Below are 13,633 nucleotides of genomic sequence, written 5' to 3'. Positions count from 1 at the left end.
ACACAAGGTGTGGTCAGGTGGTTCAGGGGGCACAAGACATGTTCATAACGTGCTTTATCAACCCCTTGAGCTTAGCAGTCACACCCCTTTTATGAAATAAAGTTCCCACCCATCTGACTATTCAGTGAAAATTTTACAAATAGTAAAATCTCTATATTTTAAGTGTACCTGTCAACAAAAACTTTTTATATAATGTAGATATACCATTAATGTATACTTGTAATATACATTGGTTAAACATTTTTTTTTATTTTTCTCCCTGCAGCTATTGCCTGTGTGTCTCTGAGGAGTCCAAATGCAGGAAGTGATGGTGGACAAGCAGGGCTCTGTGTACTATGAAAAAGCAGGACAGTGTGCACTGAGGCTCTATAACATGCTCCTGGCTCATACATCAGGATGATTGACAAGCCAGGAGTCTGCACAGATCCCTACTTGTTCTGCCATCACTTCCTGTATTTGGACTCATCATAGAGACACAGACAATAGCTGCAGGGACAGCATTTTTTTCACCCAAAAAATATACACAATTTTTAACCAATGTATATTACAAATATACATATGTTATCTACATTTATATAAAACGTTTTAGTTGACGACACTTTAACAATATCTCAGCGTAGCAAAAAATTAAACACTGTTGGAATCGGGGTACCCGAGACTCCAAATTATACATAAAAAAATTTAAAAAAAAAACACACTTTTTTTCGGATTGACCATAAGTCCTCTTTATAGGGAAACTCTCTGATACTTAACAACTTATCCCCTAGCCACAGTGCCCTGGTTCCCACCATGCACTGTATTGCCACCGCTACATGCACAGAGCTGTCGACCACTGCACGAGGTAGTGGTCAACACACTCCCTATGTGAATCTCTATTGGAGAGCTGGAGACACACGAGCGCTGTATGTACGGTAGTCCAATAGAGATTAATTCGTAGCAGCTTCAGAAAGTAAACAAGATCCACGGCACTTGACAGGACCAAGGCACACAGCGGGACAGGTAAAATCAGTTTTTATCCAAGATGCATCTTGAATAATAAACCTAATTTTACCTGTTCCTGCTGTGTGCCTTGGTCCTGTCAGAGCCGTGGATCCTGCTTACTTTCTGAAGCTGCTACGAATTATTGTGTTTTACACTAGTTGGAAGGCTGCAGATGGACCTTACATTTTATGATTACCATTGTTGTGTAAGTGGCTGTGATTCACCCTATACCCCTACCCTCTCTCCAGTGTGATTTACCCCATGGAGCGCCTTTGATTTTTCTTGTAGGTTCAACAGAGATTAATGGAAGGGGCATGTCAGCCACCGCTCTGTGCAGTGGTAGACACAGCTCTGTGCATGTGGCTGCTTAATGCATGGGGAATGCCGGGGGTCTGAGTAGTCACAGTCCCTGCGATCAGACACTAATCCCCTATCCTGTGGATAGGGATAAGTGAAGTACTGGAGTTCCACTTTTAAAGGGGTACTCCGGTGCTAAGACATCTTATCCCCTATCCAAAGGATAGGGGATAAGATGCCTGATCGTGGGGGTCCCGCTGCGAGGGACCTCCGTGATCTTGCATGCAGCACCCTGTTAGAATCAGTCCCCGAAGCACGTTCGCTCCAGGTCTGATTACTGGTGATCAGGGGGGCCGGAGCATTGTGACGTCACGGTCCCGCCCATGTGTGACGTCATGCTCCGCCCCCTGAATGCAAGCCTATGTGAGGGGGCGATCAGGCATCTTATCCCCTATCCTTTGGATAGGGGATAAGATGTCTTAGCACCGGAGTACCCCTTTAAGGTGCTGCAGTGGGGAAAATGTTTGCAATGTTCTACGCCTGGTTCAGGACTGTGGGGTATGATTAAGGGATTCTCTCATAGGGTAAATTCACACCATGTTTTAAGCATTCGGGGTCGGATCCAGTCGTGTCATTTTCCGATCTTATCCAGCTTTTTACCAGACTTTAAACTGGGGACTACTGCGGTTTTCAGGCCAAAAGCCAAATATGGTTGGAAAAATGGCCCGACCGGAGGCACTAGCTGACTGGTTCATTGAATTGTTCGGGGTATGACAGATACTGTGGCAAATAGTATTAAAATTCTCATGCTGGATTTGGCCGCCAGAGGCTCAAAATATGGTGTGAATGCAGCTGTGTGGAGAACCACTATCTCTGCACCACCCACTCCACAGTATGAAAGGGGGATGTTATGGCTGATAAGGGGATTGCTGGACCTAGTGGGGCTACTACGGAAGAGTCATTTTCAAAAATCACTATTAGTAGATAGAAAGAAGAGTGCCCTCACCTTGAAGGTCCGGTTTCTATGCTTTATTCGTGAGTCAAATGCATCACATTCAGCTTCGCGGGTTTATATTTCCTTCGTGCACTGTGCAGAACAGAAAAGCAGGGACAATCCACCTGGACAGGGAGGGGGATCGTCCCTTCTTTTCTGCTCTGCACAGTGCACGAGGGGAATATTAAGCCGTGATGCATTTGACTCCCGAATAAAGCATAGAAACCAGCCCTTCCTGGCTAATGCCTGATCTACTGTTGTACTGATGGTGTAAGTACACCCTTAGCTTTTCATTGTATCCCTGTGTCTTGTCCCTCCAACCTCAGGCCCTGCACTAAATGTTCTATAGTTTTGGCAAATTAAACAGAAAAATACAGACTGCCTATCTTTAACATTGATTTAAACATCCGAATAAACTACTTGTGCGTCTTGTACCTGTTTTAAGGTTGTCCTGTTATGAGTAAGAACCTTTAATGGGCTTGAAATTAGTAAGTAAACACTATTTGACTGTGCACTTAGTGGTTTTATTTAGTTTTGAGCTGGTTTTAACTAACTTCGGCTGTTGAAGCCTTTTTAGATTTGGAATGTTCCATTTACTTTCATATACCTTTAGATAAATGAGATGTAAATGTTTCTCCTTGAAAATATGTATGCAACAGTTGTCGCTTTAGGAAAATGGTTTTTAAATGTTTTTTTTTGGGGGGGGGAGGAAGGGGGTAATGTGATTTGAGCATGTGGAATAGGAGTATTGCAAACAGTGCAAATTTAAAGTGCTACTGTCATTTAGCAAAAAAAAATAAACTGACATGTCAAACATCTCAAAAGTTGATCACTGGGGGGTCTGGGTGCTGAGACCCTCCCAATCCCTAAAACAAGCAGGAAGTTTTGATCCCTGTTTATGCTGAGGCCGAAACGTAGCACATGCATTTTTTTTTTTTTTTCGTCTGATTTTGTTGATGCTGCCAGTTTCTTTTTGGATGTTTGCTACAGTTAGTGTGTGCCCTGGCCGCTTAGTTCTCTCCCGATAAAGTTCTATTTGTCCTCTCTGTAGTAGCACATTGAAGGCATTCCCCCGGCATCCATATTTCTTTGGGTCCGGAGGAAGGGGCCTAAGCCCGCCCCCGGAGCGCAGAGCTCGGTCTGCAGAGCGCATGCACTTAAAGATTTTATGCAGCTCTCATGTCCAGATGATGAGAGCTGTGCTTCCCCATAGAGCGCTCTGCGCAGCGTAACTGCTGCAGAAGTCGGGAGTAATGAGGGCCCGGCGGCGCGTCCACCCCCTCGGGGGGACACAGCTCTCACAACATCAGGACGTGAGAGCTGCGTAAAAAAAAAGTCTGATTGCGGGGGTTTGCTGGGGACCCCCGCAATCTCTCCTGCAGCACCCCTGTTCTTCAGCGGTATGAAGAGAAGATCGCTCCGTGGCTGATGACAGGTGATACAGGGGCCGGAGTATCGTGATGCCTTGTGACTTCCCACCCCGCCCCCTCAATGCAAGTATAAGGGAGGGGGTGTGGCTTGCATTGGGGTGGGGGGAGATGTCACAATACTCTGGCCCCTGTATCACCTGTCATCATCCACGGAGCGATCTTCGCTTCGTACAGCTGAAGAACGGGGGTGCTGTAGGAGAGATTGCGGGGGTCCCCAGCAGCAGGACCCCCGCGATCAGACATCTTATCCCCTATCCTTTGGATAGGGGATAAGATGTCTAGGGGCGGAGTACCCCTTCAAAGCAGCACTCTTTAAAGGGTTACTCCCCTGGAAAACATTTTTTTTAAATCAACTGGTGCCAAAACATTAAACAGATTTGTAAATTATGTGAAAAAGAAATATATTGCCCGGACCTTCCAAGGTAGTGTATTTTAATTATATGAATGATAGAAAACTGGGTCGTACTCCAATAATAATTCAATGGTTATTTATTAAAAATGTATAGTGCATTATTCCTCACAGGGCCCTTGTGAGAAGAAACACATATAATAGATATACAAAATTACATATATAAAATTAGAATGTAGAAATATTATAAAAATGTATCACTGGCATATAGAATAGAATAGCTTAGCTCTATGCTGATGGATTCATATAACGTCTTTAGAGTATTGTAAAGGTATAAATGTCCTTTTATATGGTAATTAAAGTGGATACTCTGTTACCGGTCCTGGGTGATGTGGCTGTGTCAGCTCCCGTGTCCGGATAGCGGTCAACGGTCCTAGATAGTGCTCTGGCTTTGTCTTTCAAGATCCAGGTGTTTATGCGGTGTTGGTCGTCCCAGGTTAGTGGCACTGGCGAGTGCCGATGGTGATTCGCCGGGAGGCCGTGCGCTGGCAGGCGCTGTTGGAAATTTGTCAGGAGACCAAGCGCTGGCAGGCGCTGATGGTATCGATCTCCTCACCGCTGGACTTGGAAGCCGGAGACTACACGCTGGGTAGATGGAGCTCGCCTCGTGTAGGTGGCGTGTGACGTCAGCTTGAGCCGGAGCTGACCAGGTAAAATCAGGACCGGACACTAGTCTAGGTCGACTAAAGCGTGAGGAATCCACAATGTGATGGATTTGCTCCGTAAACTAGAGCTTGGATTCATAAAGAGCATAAATGCCAGTGTACAAAATCAGTGCATAAGACTAGACGCGTTTCAGGGTTCTCAGATACGACCCTTTCCTCAGTAGTCCTGACTACTGAGGAAAGGGTCGTATCTGAGAACCCTGAAACGCGTCTAGTCTTATGCACTGATTTTGTACACTGGCATTTATGCTCTTTATGAATCCAAGCTCTAGTTTACGGAGCAAATCCATCACATTGTGGATTCCTCACGCTTTAGTCGACCTAGACTAGTGTCCGGTCCTGATTTTACCTGGTCAGCTCCGGCTCAAGCTGACGTCACACGCCACCTACACGAGGCGAGCTCCATCTACCCAGCGTGTAGTCTCCGGCTTCCAAGTCCAGCGGTGAGGAGATCGATACCATCAGCGCCTGCCAGCGCTTGGTCTCCTGACAAATTTCCAACAGCGCCTGCCAGCGCACGGCCTCCCGGCGAATCACCATCGGCACTCGCCAGTGCCACTAACCTGGGACGACCAACACCGCATAAACACCTGGATCTTGAAAGACAAAGCCAGAGCACTATCTAGGACCGTTGACCGCTATCCGGACACGGGAGCTGACACAGCCACATCACCCAGGACCGGTAACAGAGTATCCACTTTAATTACCATATAAAAGGACATTTATACCTTTACAATACTCTAAAAACGTTATATGAATCCATCAGCATAGAGCTAAGCTATTCTATTCTATATGCCAGTGATACATTTTTATAATATTTCTACATTCTAATTTTATATATGTAATTTTGTATATCTATTATATGTGTTTCTTCTCACAAGGGCCCTGTGAGGAATAATGCACTATACATTTTTAATAAATAACCATTGAATTATTATTGGAGTACGACCCAGTTTTCTATCATTCATATAATTAAAATACACTACCTTGGAAGGTCCGGGCAATATATTTCTTTTTCACATATTTTATTATTTTTGCAACTGTGGTATAGTTGCATGCCCTGTTGACCTCAGGTAGTATTTTATATACCAATTGTGAGCTGCACTTACACCCCCCGTTTTTTCTTTCTTCAGATTTGTAAATTACTTCTATTAAAAAATCTTAATCCTTTCAATAATTATCAGCTGCTGAAGTTGAGTTGTTTTCTGTCTGGCAACAGTGCTCTCTGCTTGTCTCGGGAACTGCACAGAGTAGAAGAGGTTTGCTATGGGGATTTGCTTCTAATCTGGGCTGTTCCCGAGACACGTGTCATCAGAGAGCACTTAGACAGAAAAGAACAACTCAACTTCAGAAGCTCATAAGTACTGAAAGCATTAAGATTTTTTTAATAGAAGTAATTTACACATCTGTATGTTCAAAGAAAAATAGGGTGGGCACTGTTAGTCACAATCAGTATACTCGGCAAAAAACCTTGCCAATTTTTCAATGGACAAAAAAAGCTGTGGACAAAAACATAAAATACGCCCATATTTTTTATTCAGTGTGAACACAGCCCAAAGAACACATGCAAAATCACTTCCTTCCTAGTAAATGGATCGAGCCCCCTCCCGGTCCCTCTGGGGGACAGATGCTTTTCAGGATGCCGTAATGTGTTATATTGCTAAGTTAAGCCCGGCTTTGTATGGCCTTTTGTTCAGCTACATGACTTGCAGGTGAACAGTAAATACTTGAATCTTAGGCTTGTTTACTTTAGGTTCTAGTACTTATATAGAACATGCTTACACGGCTATAACCCTTTTTTTCTGTAGCAGAATAAGAAACGTTTTTTTTTTTCTCTATGGAGAACGAAGAGACATCGATTTATTTCGGCTGGCTGAGAGCCGTTGATTAAAAAAATCCAAGACGGCAACAATGATTTTCAGGCACTGTCAATATGGCGTGTGGGGGGCATGTCACAAAACACGTCATGCCGTGGCATGTCCTCAGTCATGGTTTAGGGAATAATGCCGCCTTTCTGAGCTAAAAAGAGATTGCGGGACAATAGGCCGATTGTTTGCTGTCGAAGCTAAAAGCTTCTCTCAGACATCTGAACTGAAGATGCATTTCTATCCTCTGAACGTTCAAGAGATACTGAACAATGTCTGATAAAGTTTCAGCCAACAAAAACTCGACAAAAAGACGACATTGGGGTGAGCCTACTTTTATTATGTCGAGAGTGGAGAACTGGGGCACTATGGGTCAGTAGTTTCTCGGGATGAAAGGGGCTTTCTACCAGATCACTGCCGGTCATGGGTTGTCTGTGGAATTACTACTTGCTTTATCATTGTAAGAAACTAGAATATGTTCTATACAAATAGATACTAACATTCTGCATGCACGTACAGTAGACAGTATTGTGCTGAAATGTGCGCCATATGTTTTAAGATTTTCTGTTGTTTTCTTTGACTCTTAAGTTTACCATTGGGACATTTCACTTGAACAAAAAATATTTTATACTAATTAAAACTTCTCTCGTGGTCGAAGGAAGTGTCAGGGTTAAATGGTCACTGTTGTTTAAAACAACTTAACTCCATGTAATATCCTATGTGATTCCTAACATTTGTAGATCATATTATTTATCAAAAATAACTCCTTGCATCGGAAAAGCAGTTCCAAAATCTTGACCACTAGGTATTTCCCTTCCCGGCAATCTGCTGTCCTCTGCCTGTTAGGGATATTAGTCTCTAGGAACAGCTAGGATAGCACACATGAGGAGGGGTTAAGGCTTTGTCTGTGCGATGTGCAGGAGAGAAGGAAAGACTGGGTTGTCTACCTTCCATTTTTGAGCCAGTCTGCTGGCCAAAGATGATCCACGTTATTCCTGAAAGGTAAATTAAGGATTCCCTCACATCTTTCACCATCCATAAAGCTGCAGCTGTGTAAACAGCAGTGTACCTACTACTGTATGTAGAGATGAGCAAACTTACAGTAAATTCGATTCGTCACGAACTTCTCGGCTCGGCAGTTGATGATTTATCCTGCATAAATTAGTTCAGCTTTCAGGTGCTCCGGTGGGCTGGAAAAGGTGGATACATTCCTAGGAAAGAGTCTACTAGGACTGTATCCACCTTTTCCAGCCCACGGGAGCACCTGAAAGCTGAACTAATTTATTTAGGAAAAGTCATCAACTGCCGAGCCCAGAAGTTCGTGACGAATCGAATTTACTGTAAGTTCGCTCATCTCTAACTGTATGTACACCTTGCTGCAGTGTAATCTCCTTCCCGCTCCCTGTAGGTTATCATCATGGTGGCCTTGCTGTACTCCTGTTTCTTTTGTTTCTGCTCTCACAGCACCTTGAAAAGACAGTGCATCAATAACCTCTTCTCCCTCCACATACTATGTATAGTAGTGCACTGTGTAAATCATCCCTCAGCACAGTGCAGCCTGTCCAGTGCACATTTACTAGCACTATGTCATGGTATTACATAGGGGAGTATGTGCTGTTATTGTTTAGACAACTAACGGAAAGGAAGTACTTGTGTGTGTATTACTGGCAAACAGCCCAGCCCTGGTCCCACCCCCTGCAATGGAGAGAGGGGAATAGATGTGCACCATGGAAAGGAATCTCAGGGATGTAATGCAGCAGCCAGAGAGCTAAAATAATCTTGCCACCACACTGAAGGGTTAATGTAACAAATCCCGGCAGGTTTTTAATAAGGTTTTGAAATTATAAGTATGCATTAATAACCAGTCTTGTGTAGTGCTTACTTTTTTGACGTTCTAGAATAGAAATTGGGATAGAAGGGGTTATGCCATGATTAAAACTTTTTTCTTATACAGACCATGCAGCTGGGTGTGTATGGGTTAAGAAAGCTAAAATGGAAGGTATTTAATTGACAGAAATTTCATAGACTAGACTATTACAGCTTCTCCCCATGAGATTAGAGTTACATCGGAGGCTTGCATCTGTGTATATAGTGTTATTGCCATTAATAGGCCTACAGACGTACAGTAGAGATGTCATCCATTTCCAGCCTCTACTGATTCTGTCCCAGTCTACACAGAAAAGCTGACAAATGAGCAGTAAAAACAGGAACTGTCAACTGTCTTTTTTTAGTGAACAGTGTTAAAAATGTAATAAAAACTGAAGAAAAAAACATTTTTGAATATGTCTCTATAATAATGCCTGCAATTTTCTGATGTTCACTCCATTTTTTAAGACCAAGTATGATGACCAATGCTTTTTTCCCCAAGTATTCACAGATACCAATTACCAATTATTTTTTATTTATTTAATGGGACAGCAGAGGTGGCTCTTGACTTTGTAAAGAACATGTGGACCTCATTGCACTCAATTATGATATGCCACAGTAGTTTGGTAGGGAATCCCCCTATTAGGTAGAAACCCCCAGAAGGTAGGTAGGTAATCCTCCAGAAGATATGTATATAGGCAAATTTCATGGGCTAAATCAACTAATCGATTATGAAAATAGTTGTCAACTATTTTCATAATCGATTAATTGGTCGATAAGTTGGTCAGGCATTTTCTAAAGCTCACATACACTTGACCAATTAGATTGCTTCTTCCATTTTGCAGAGGCCTTGTTAAAAATGAAAAAAGTGATCTGATTGGTTGCTATGGGCAACTCAGCAACTTTTTCTCTGGACAGGTTTTGATAAATCTCCCCCTTAGTGATTATCACTATGTATATATGCAACTGTGGTCCTTGGCAGCCTGTTTAATGAAGAGGGGGCCCAGCTTTCTGCAGCTATCGTGAGTCCCCGGTTGTCAGGTTCTGTGCTAAAGGCCAGATTCCCAATAATTGCAGAGAGAAGATAAAGGAAGTGGAAGATTGTTTGCTGGTCCCCTCTTCACTAAATAGGCTGCTGGGGGCACATGGGATGGACAACCAGGGAATGTGCTGCCCCTCCTATCTGGCCACAGGTAAGAAACAGGGAGGGGGGTATAGCCCTTACAAGAAAAAAAGAAAAAGAAAATATTTAAAATAATTATTATACGTATTTAAATATAATAAAAAGCTACTTCTCTCAGCCTCCGCAGAGCTCAGCATCTAGCCGACCCCACAAACTCTCAACACAATACATCCCTTACCTAAAACACACAGTAGACCCCCCCCGGTCCAATCCCTTCCCCCCACTAACTCTTTCCCTAATCTGACTCACCAATGTTGTTCTTTTCCACAATGGTTATTTTTATCCGATTAGTCGATTAATTGAAAGAATAATTGACCATCTAATCGATCATGAAAATAATAGTTAGCTGCAGTCCTAGAAATTTCCCTATTAGGTTAAGGCACCCAGTAGATAGGTAGGGAACCCTTACCTTTTAGGTAGAAGCCCCAAGTAGTCAGGTAGGTAGGGAACCTCCTATTAGGTAGATGCCCCCATTAGTTTTTCCCAATAAGTCCCCTCCAAAAGGAAATTTCATCAAGTTCTGTAACACTCCAGGTAGCAGAGTGAACAATAAGGAGGCTTTAGCGCGGGAGCGCATAAAAGCTGAGAGGGAGGGGACCTTTTGGATGAAACTACTTCTCTCTACCAAAAACACAAAACCCAGAAAAAGGAGATCTATGGTCCTTCAGCCAATGATATACATGCCCTTGGAGACAATTTTACAAAATAATAACTCAACTGAAATCTACCAATGAGGCCACAGATAAACATGTTTATCTGTGGCCTCATTGGTAGATTTCAGTTGAGTTATTACTTCTCTCTACCACCTGGTTGTGCAGCATCCGTGCAATTTGCACATATCAGAATGGGTATCGGAGAGATTTACACAAGCACTTGTGCAAATGTCAGGTATTAGCGTTGATACTGATCAGGACATTCCTACTATATAGTATATATACATATATTTTAATTTTTTAAATTTTTCTGCATTTCCTCTAATATTCAGTTATCATAGTAAATGCATATTTTTCCCAAGCTTAACCCGGTTTTTGTATATAAAAAAAAAACGAAAATTTGAACTACCGTTCAGTAAGAATCCAGAATATAATAGATCTGTTCTTTGTGTTCTGCTTACTTGCTGAGGAACAGTATATGTCATTTGCTAGTATAACAGTGCTATATATAGGATATTAAAGCCTGTTTATTACTGGTGTGTGTGAGACATTATGCTTAAAGGTCCTCTCCAGTTACAAAAGAAGTGTCACGGCTCGTCCCCCACATCCAGGCCCACGTAATAGTCATATTGCTTCTTTCCTGCCCACATTCATTCATGGATCGACTGCAGACATTCTTCACAGCCCACCAGTTTACCGTTCCGTCCTCTGCATAGCAAAGTGACTGACGTCTGTGCTGATGTTCATTGTATAACGGAATATACCGTAATATAGAGGCAGTGATTCAATAACTAGGAGCTGGATCCTGACTTGCACTTTCCACAGTAATACAGCATTCAAAAATCAGCAAAATTAGTATTTTTTCAAAGTATCATCCATTAACTGTCTAAAAGTGACTGCATATTGTGTCCTACATGACAGGGACTACATAAAATGTTATAGGTCGACCTTTATGTGCGAAAGAAATTAAAGGGTTTTCCAATTTTTTTTTTTTTGTTAAACCTTTGAGCCCATGATGCCATGTTATAATACTGTGTAATACGCTTCTATAACCTTCATGCACCGCTTCTTCCCATTTTCATGCACAGGACCCACACACAGAAGTCTTTTTATTTTACTGTTGTTTCTGACCTTTCCCAGGATTTCATGCAGCCAGAGACAATATGACATAAGTCACATGGTCTCCAGGGGGCGTGGCTATTCTGCAGTGGGTGGATAGCAGGTCGAAGACAATAGTATGTAGGGGGGAAAAAAAAGCCAGATGTGACGCTAATATAGTGCCGGTTATCCGTGGATAACAGATGGTTGGTAGAGAGATAAGAGCCTGCTCACCTTTGGGTGTTGCGCTAATTTCAGGTGCAACGCTGATGTAAGCCTTGAGCAGGTGTCTTTCCGCTGGTACGCCGGGAGCAGCTGGCAGTCGGTCCCGTCAGAGACTGTGGATAGGATACTGTAGCAGATGTAGGAATCCTGGTACAGGTCTCCTAAGCCATCCCGTGGGTGACGACTTCAGCGCTGCAGCGGCGCTGTGAAATTAGCAATCGGAGAGGGTGCAGAGGATGGTGATAGCTTTTTATTGTATAATCATAAAAAGAATCGGCGCTTTATTGGACAACGCGTTTTGGAGGGGCTCCCTCCTTCGTCAGGTCCGCATTCTGCGGACCTGACGAAGGAGGGAGCCCCTCCGAAACGCGTTGTCCATCCAAGCACCGATTCTTTTTATGATTATACAACAAAAAGCTATCACCATCCTCTGCACCCTCTCCGATTGCTAATTTCACTCCGCCGGTGCAGCGCCGAAGTAGTCACCCACGGGAAGTTTTAGGAGACCCGTACCAGGATTCCTTACCTCCCACATCTGCTACAGGTCGAAGACAATGACTGAAGTAATGCTATCCCCTCACCCACTGCAGCATAGCCACACCCCCTGGAGACCATGTGACTTATGACATATTGTCTCTGGCTGCATGAAATCCTGGAAAAGGTCAGGGGCAACAGTAAAATAAAAAAGATTTCCAGGTGTGGGTCCTGTGCATGAAAACAGAACAAAGCAGCGCACAGAAGCATCATGGGATCAAAGGCTGAAGAAAAAATCCAGGAATACCCCTTTAATGTGGTACTCAAAAAAGGGGTACAAAGTATGATTTATCATGTCATGTAATTGTGCCACTTCTATCTCAAACATAAGTAGTTTTCTGTTGTTACTTGCCTGCAGAACTTGGCAGACTTTGCTTCAATGCAAAACTAGTTTACTATCTTATAATATATTTGTGAAAATTAAAATATTTTTCATTGCATGTTTTTCAGTGGTTGCAATGGCTGCTGGGATCCTGGTACAGAATGACTTGTTGTGTTGTACAGCTGCAAACAATATGCGGCAAGCAGCAATGAGTTCAGGTATGATCTTCATATCTATTAAATTACTAGCTAAATAACTGGCATTGTCCGGTCTTTCTACCTAGACCTCATGTCCCGACCTCATATCCTATCCTATCATATCTTGTCCTCATATCCCATCCCCCGTACTAACTATTCTCTGCACCTGCTTGCTGGACAGTCAGCAGGATTTTTAAAAGTCCTGGTCAATCTCTGCATTCCGAGAGTAACGCATTCAGAAGCTGTACAGTAAGTCACATAGATTACCTTGGACTTTAGACGATAAACTCAACCTCTGCAAATTAGGGTGGGTTAGGGTTGAAGAGTACTTGTCACCAAATAAACATTTTAATTTAGTGTTCCTTGTGTAATTAGCAGACACTTTCCCATTCACTTGCTTTTAAAATTATCAACATAAATATGTTTAAAATGTAATAGAAAAAATGCCCACTTGGTGGCTCTGTTCTGTTCCCTGCCACAATTAATACAGTGTTCTGTTCCCTGCCACAATTAATACAGTGAGTTTGGTCTCCTCTGGGCCAGGCAGGAGACCAAACTTAGGAAGTGTTTATCTGCACTGAGCTTGATTGACAGCTGCACAGAGCCTCATTGAAAGCTGCAAAGAGCCTCACTGAAACATGCATAGAGCCTCACTGCAAGATGCACAGAGCCTCACTGCAAGATGCACAGAGCCTGAGGGCTTCTATTCATCACAGTGCTGCAACGATGTGAGGGTGGAAGTGGTCCCCCAACAGGCTTCAGTAATGTTATGCCTTCTAGGAAACGCCTACTTTCTCCTGCTGGGAGATTGCACTATGTGACCAAGAATAAAGGTATGATACACAGCTTTTTAAAGTTCTGAAATTTGCTTTAAGAGTGGGAGGAGTGTTAGGAGTAGTTAGGGAACATTGCCT

The 13,633-nt window shown here is 43.0% G+C and overlaps 1 protein-coding gene across 8 annotated transcripts in view; it reads left to right on the top strand.

The window, feature by feature from the left end:
* PTPDC1 (protein tyrosine phosphatase domain containing 1) overlaps positions 1 to 13,633 on the top strand; it is a 155,923-nt gene that overhangs the window by 98,375 nt on the left and 43,915 nt on the right. For 6 of the 8 annotated variants that reach the window (XM_056524298.1, XM_056524297.1, XM_056524294.1 and 3 more), the window contains one exon: positions 12,651 to 12,740. In XM_056524298.1, the coding sequence (XP_056380273.1) occupies positions 12,659 to 12,740 (82 nt within the window). In that variant the 5' untranslated portion in view covers positions 12,651 to 12,658. Of the gene's footprint in view, positions 1 to 6,912; positions 6,966 to 9,608; positions 9,701 to 12,650; positions 12,741 to 13,633 lie in introns of those variants that run through there. The other 2 variants (XM_056524293.1, XM_056524299.1) reach the window with 2 other exon arrangements.

The sequence above is a fragment of the Hyla sarda genome, chromosome 6, assembly GCF_029499605.1.
Source record: "Hyla sarda isolate aHylSar1 chromosome 6, aHylSar1.hap1, whole genome shotgun sequence".
Classification (NCBI taxonomy): Eukaryota; Metazoa; Chordata; class Amphibia; order Anura; family Hylidae; genus Hyla; species Hyla sarda.
This window is presented reverse-complemented; position numbering and strand designations above follow the sequence as displayed.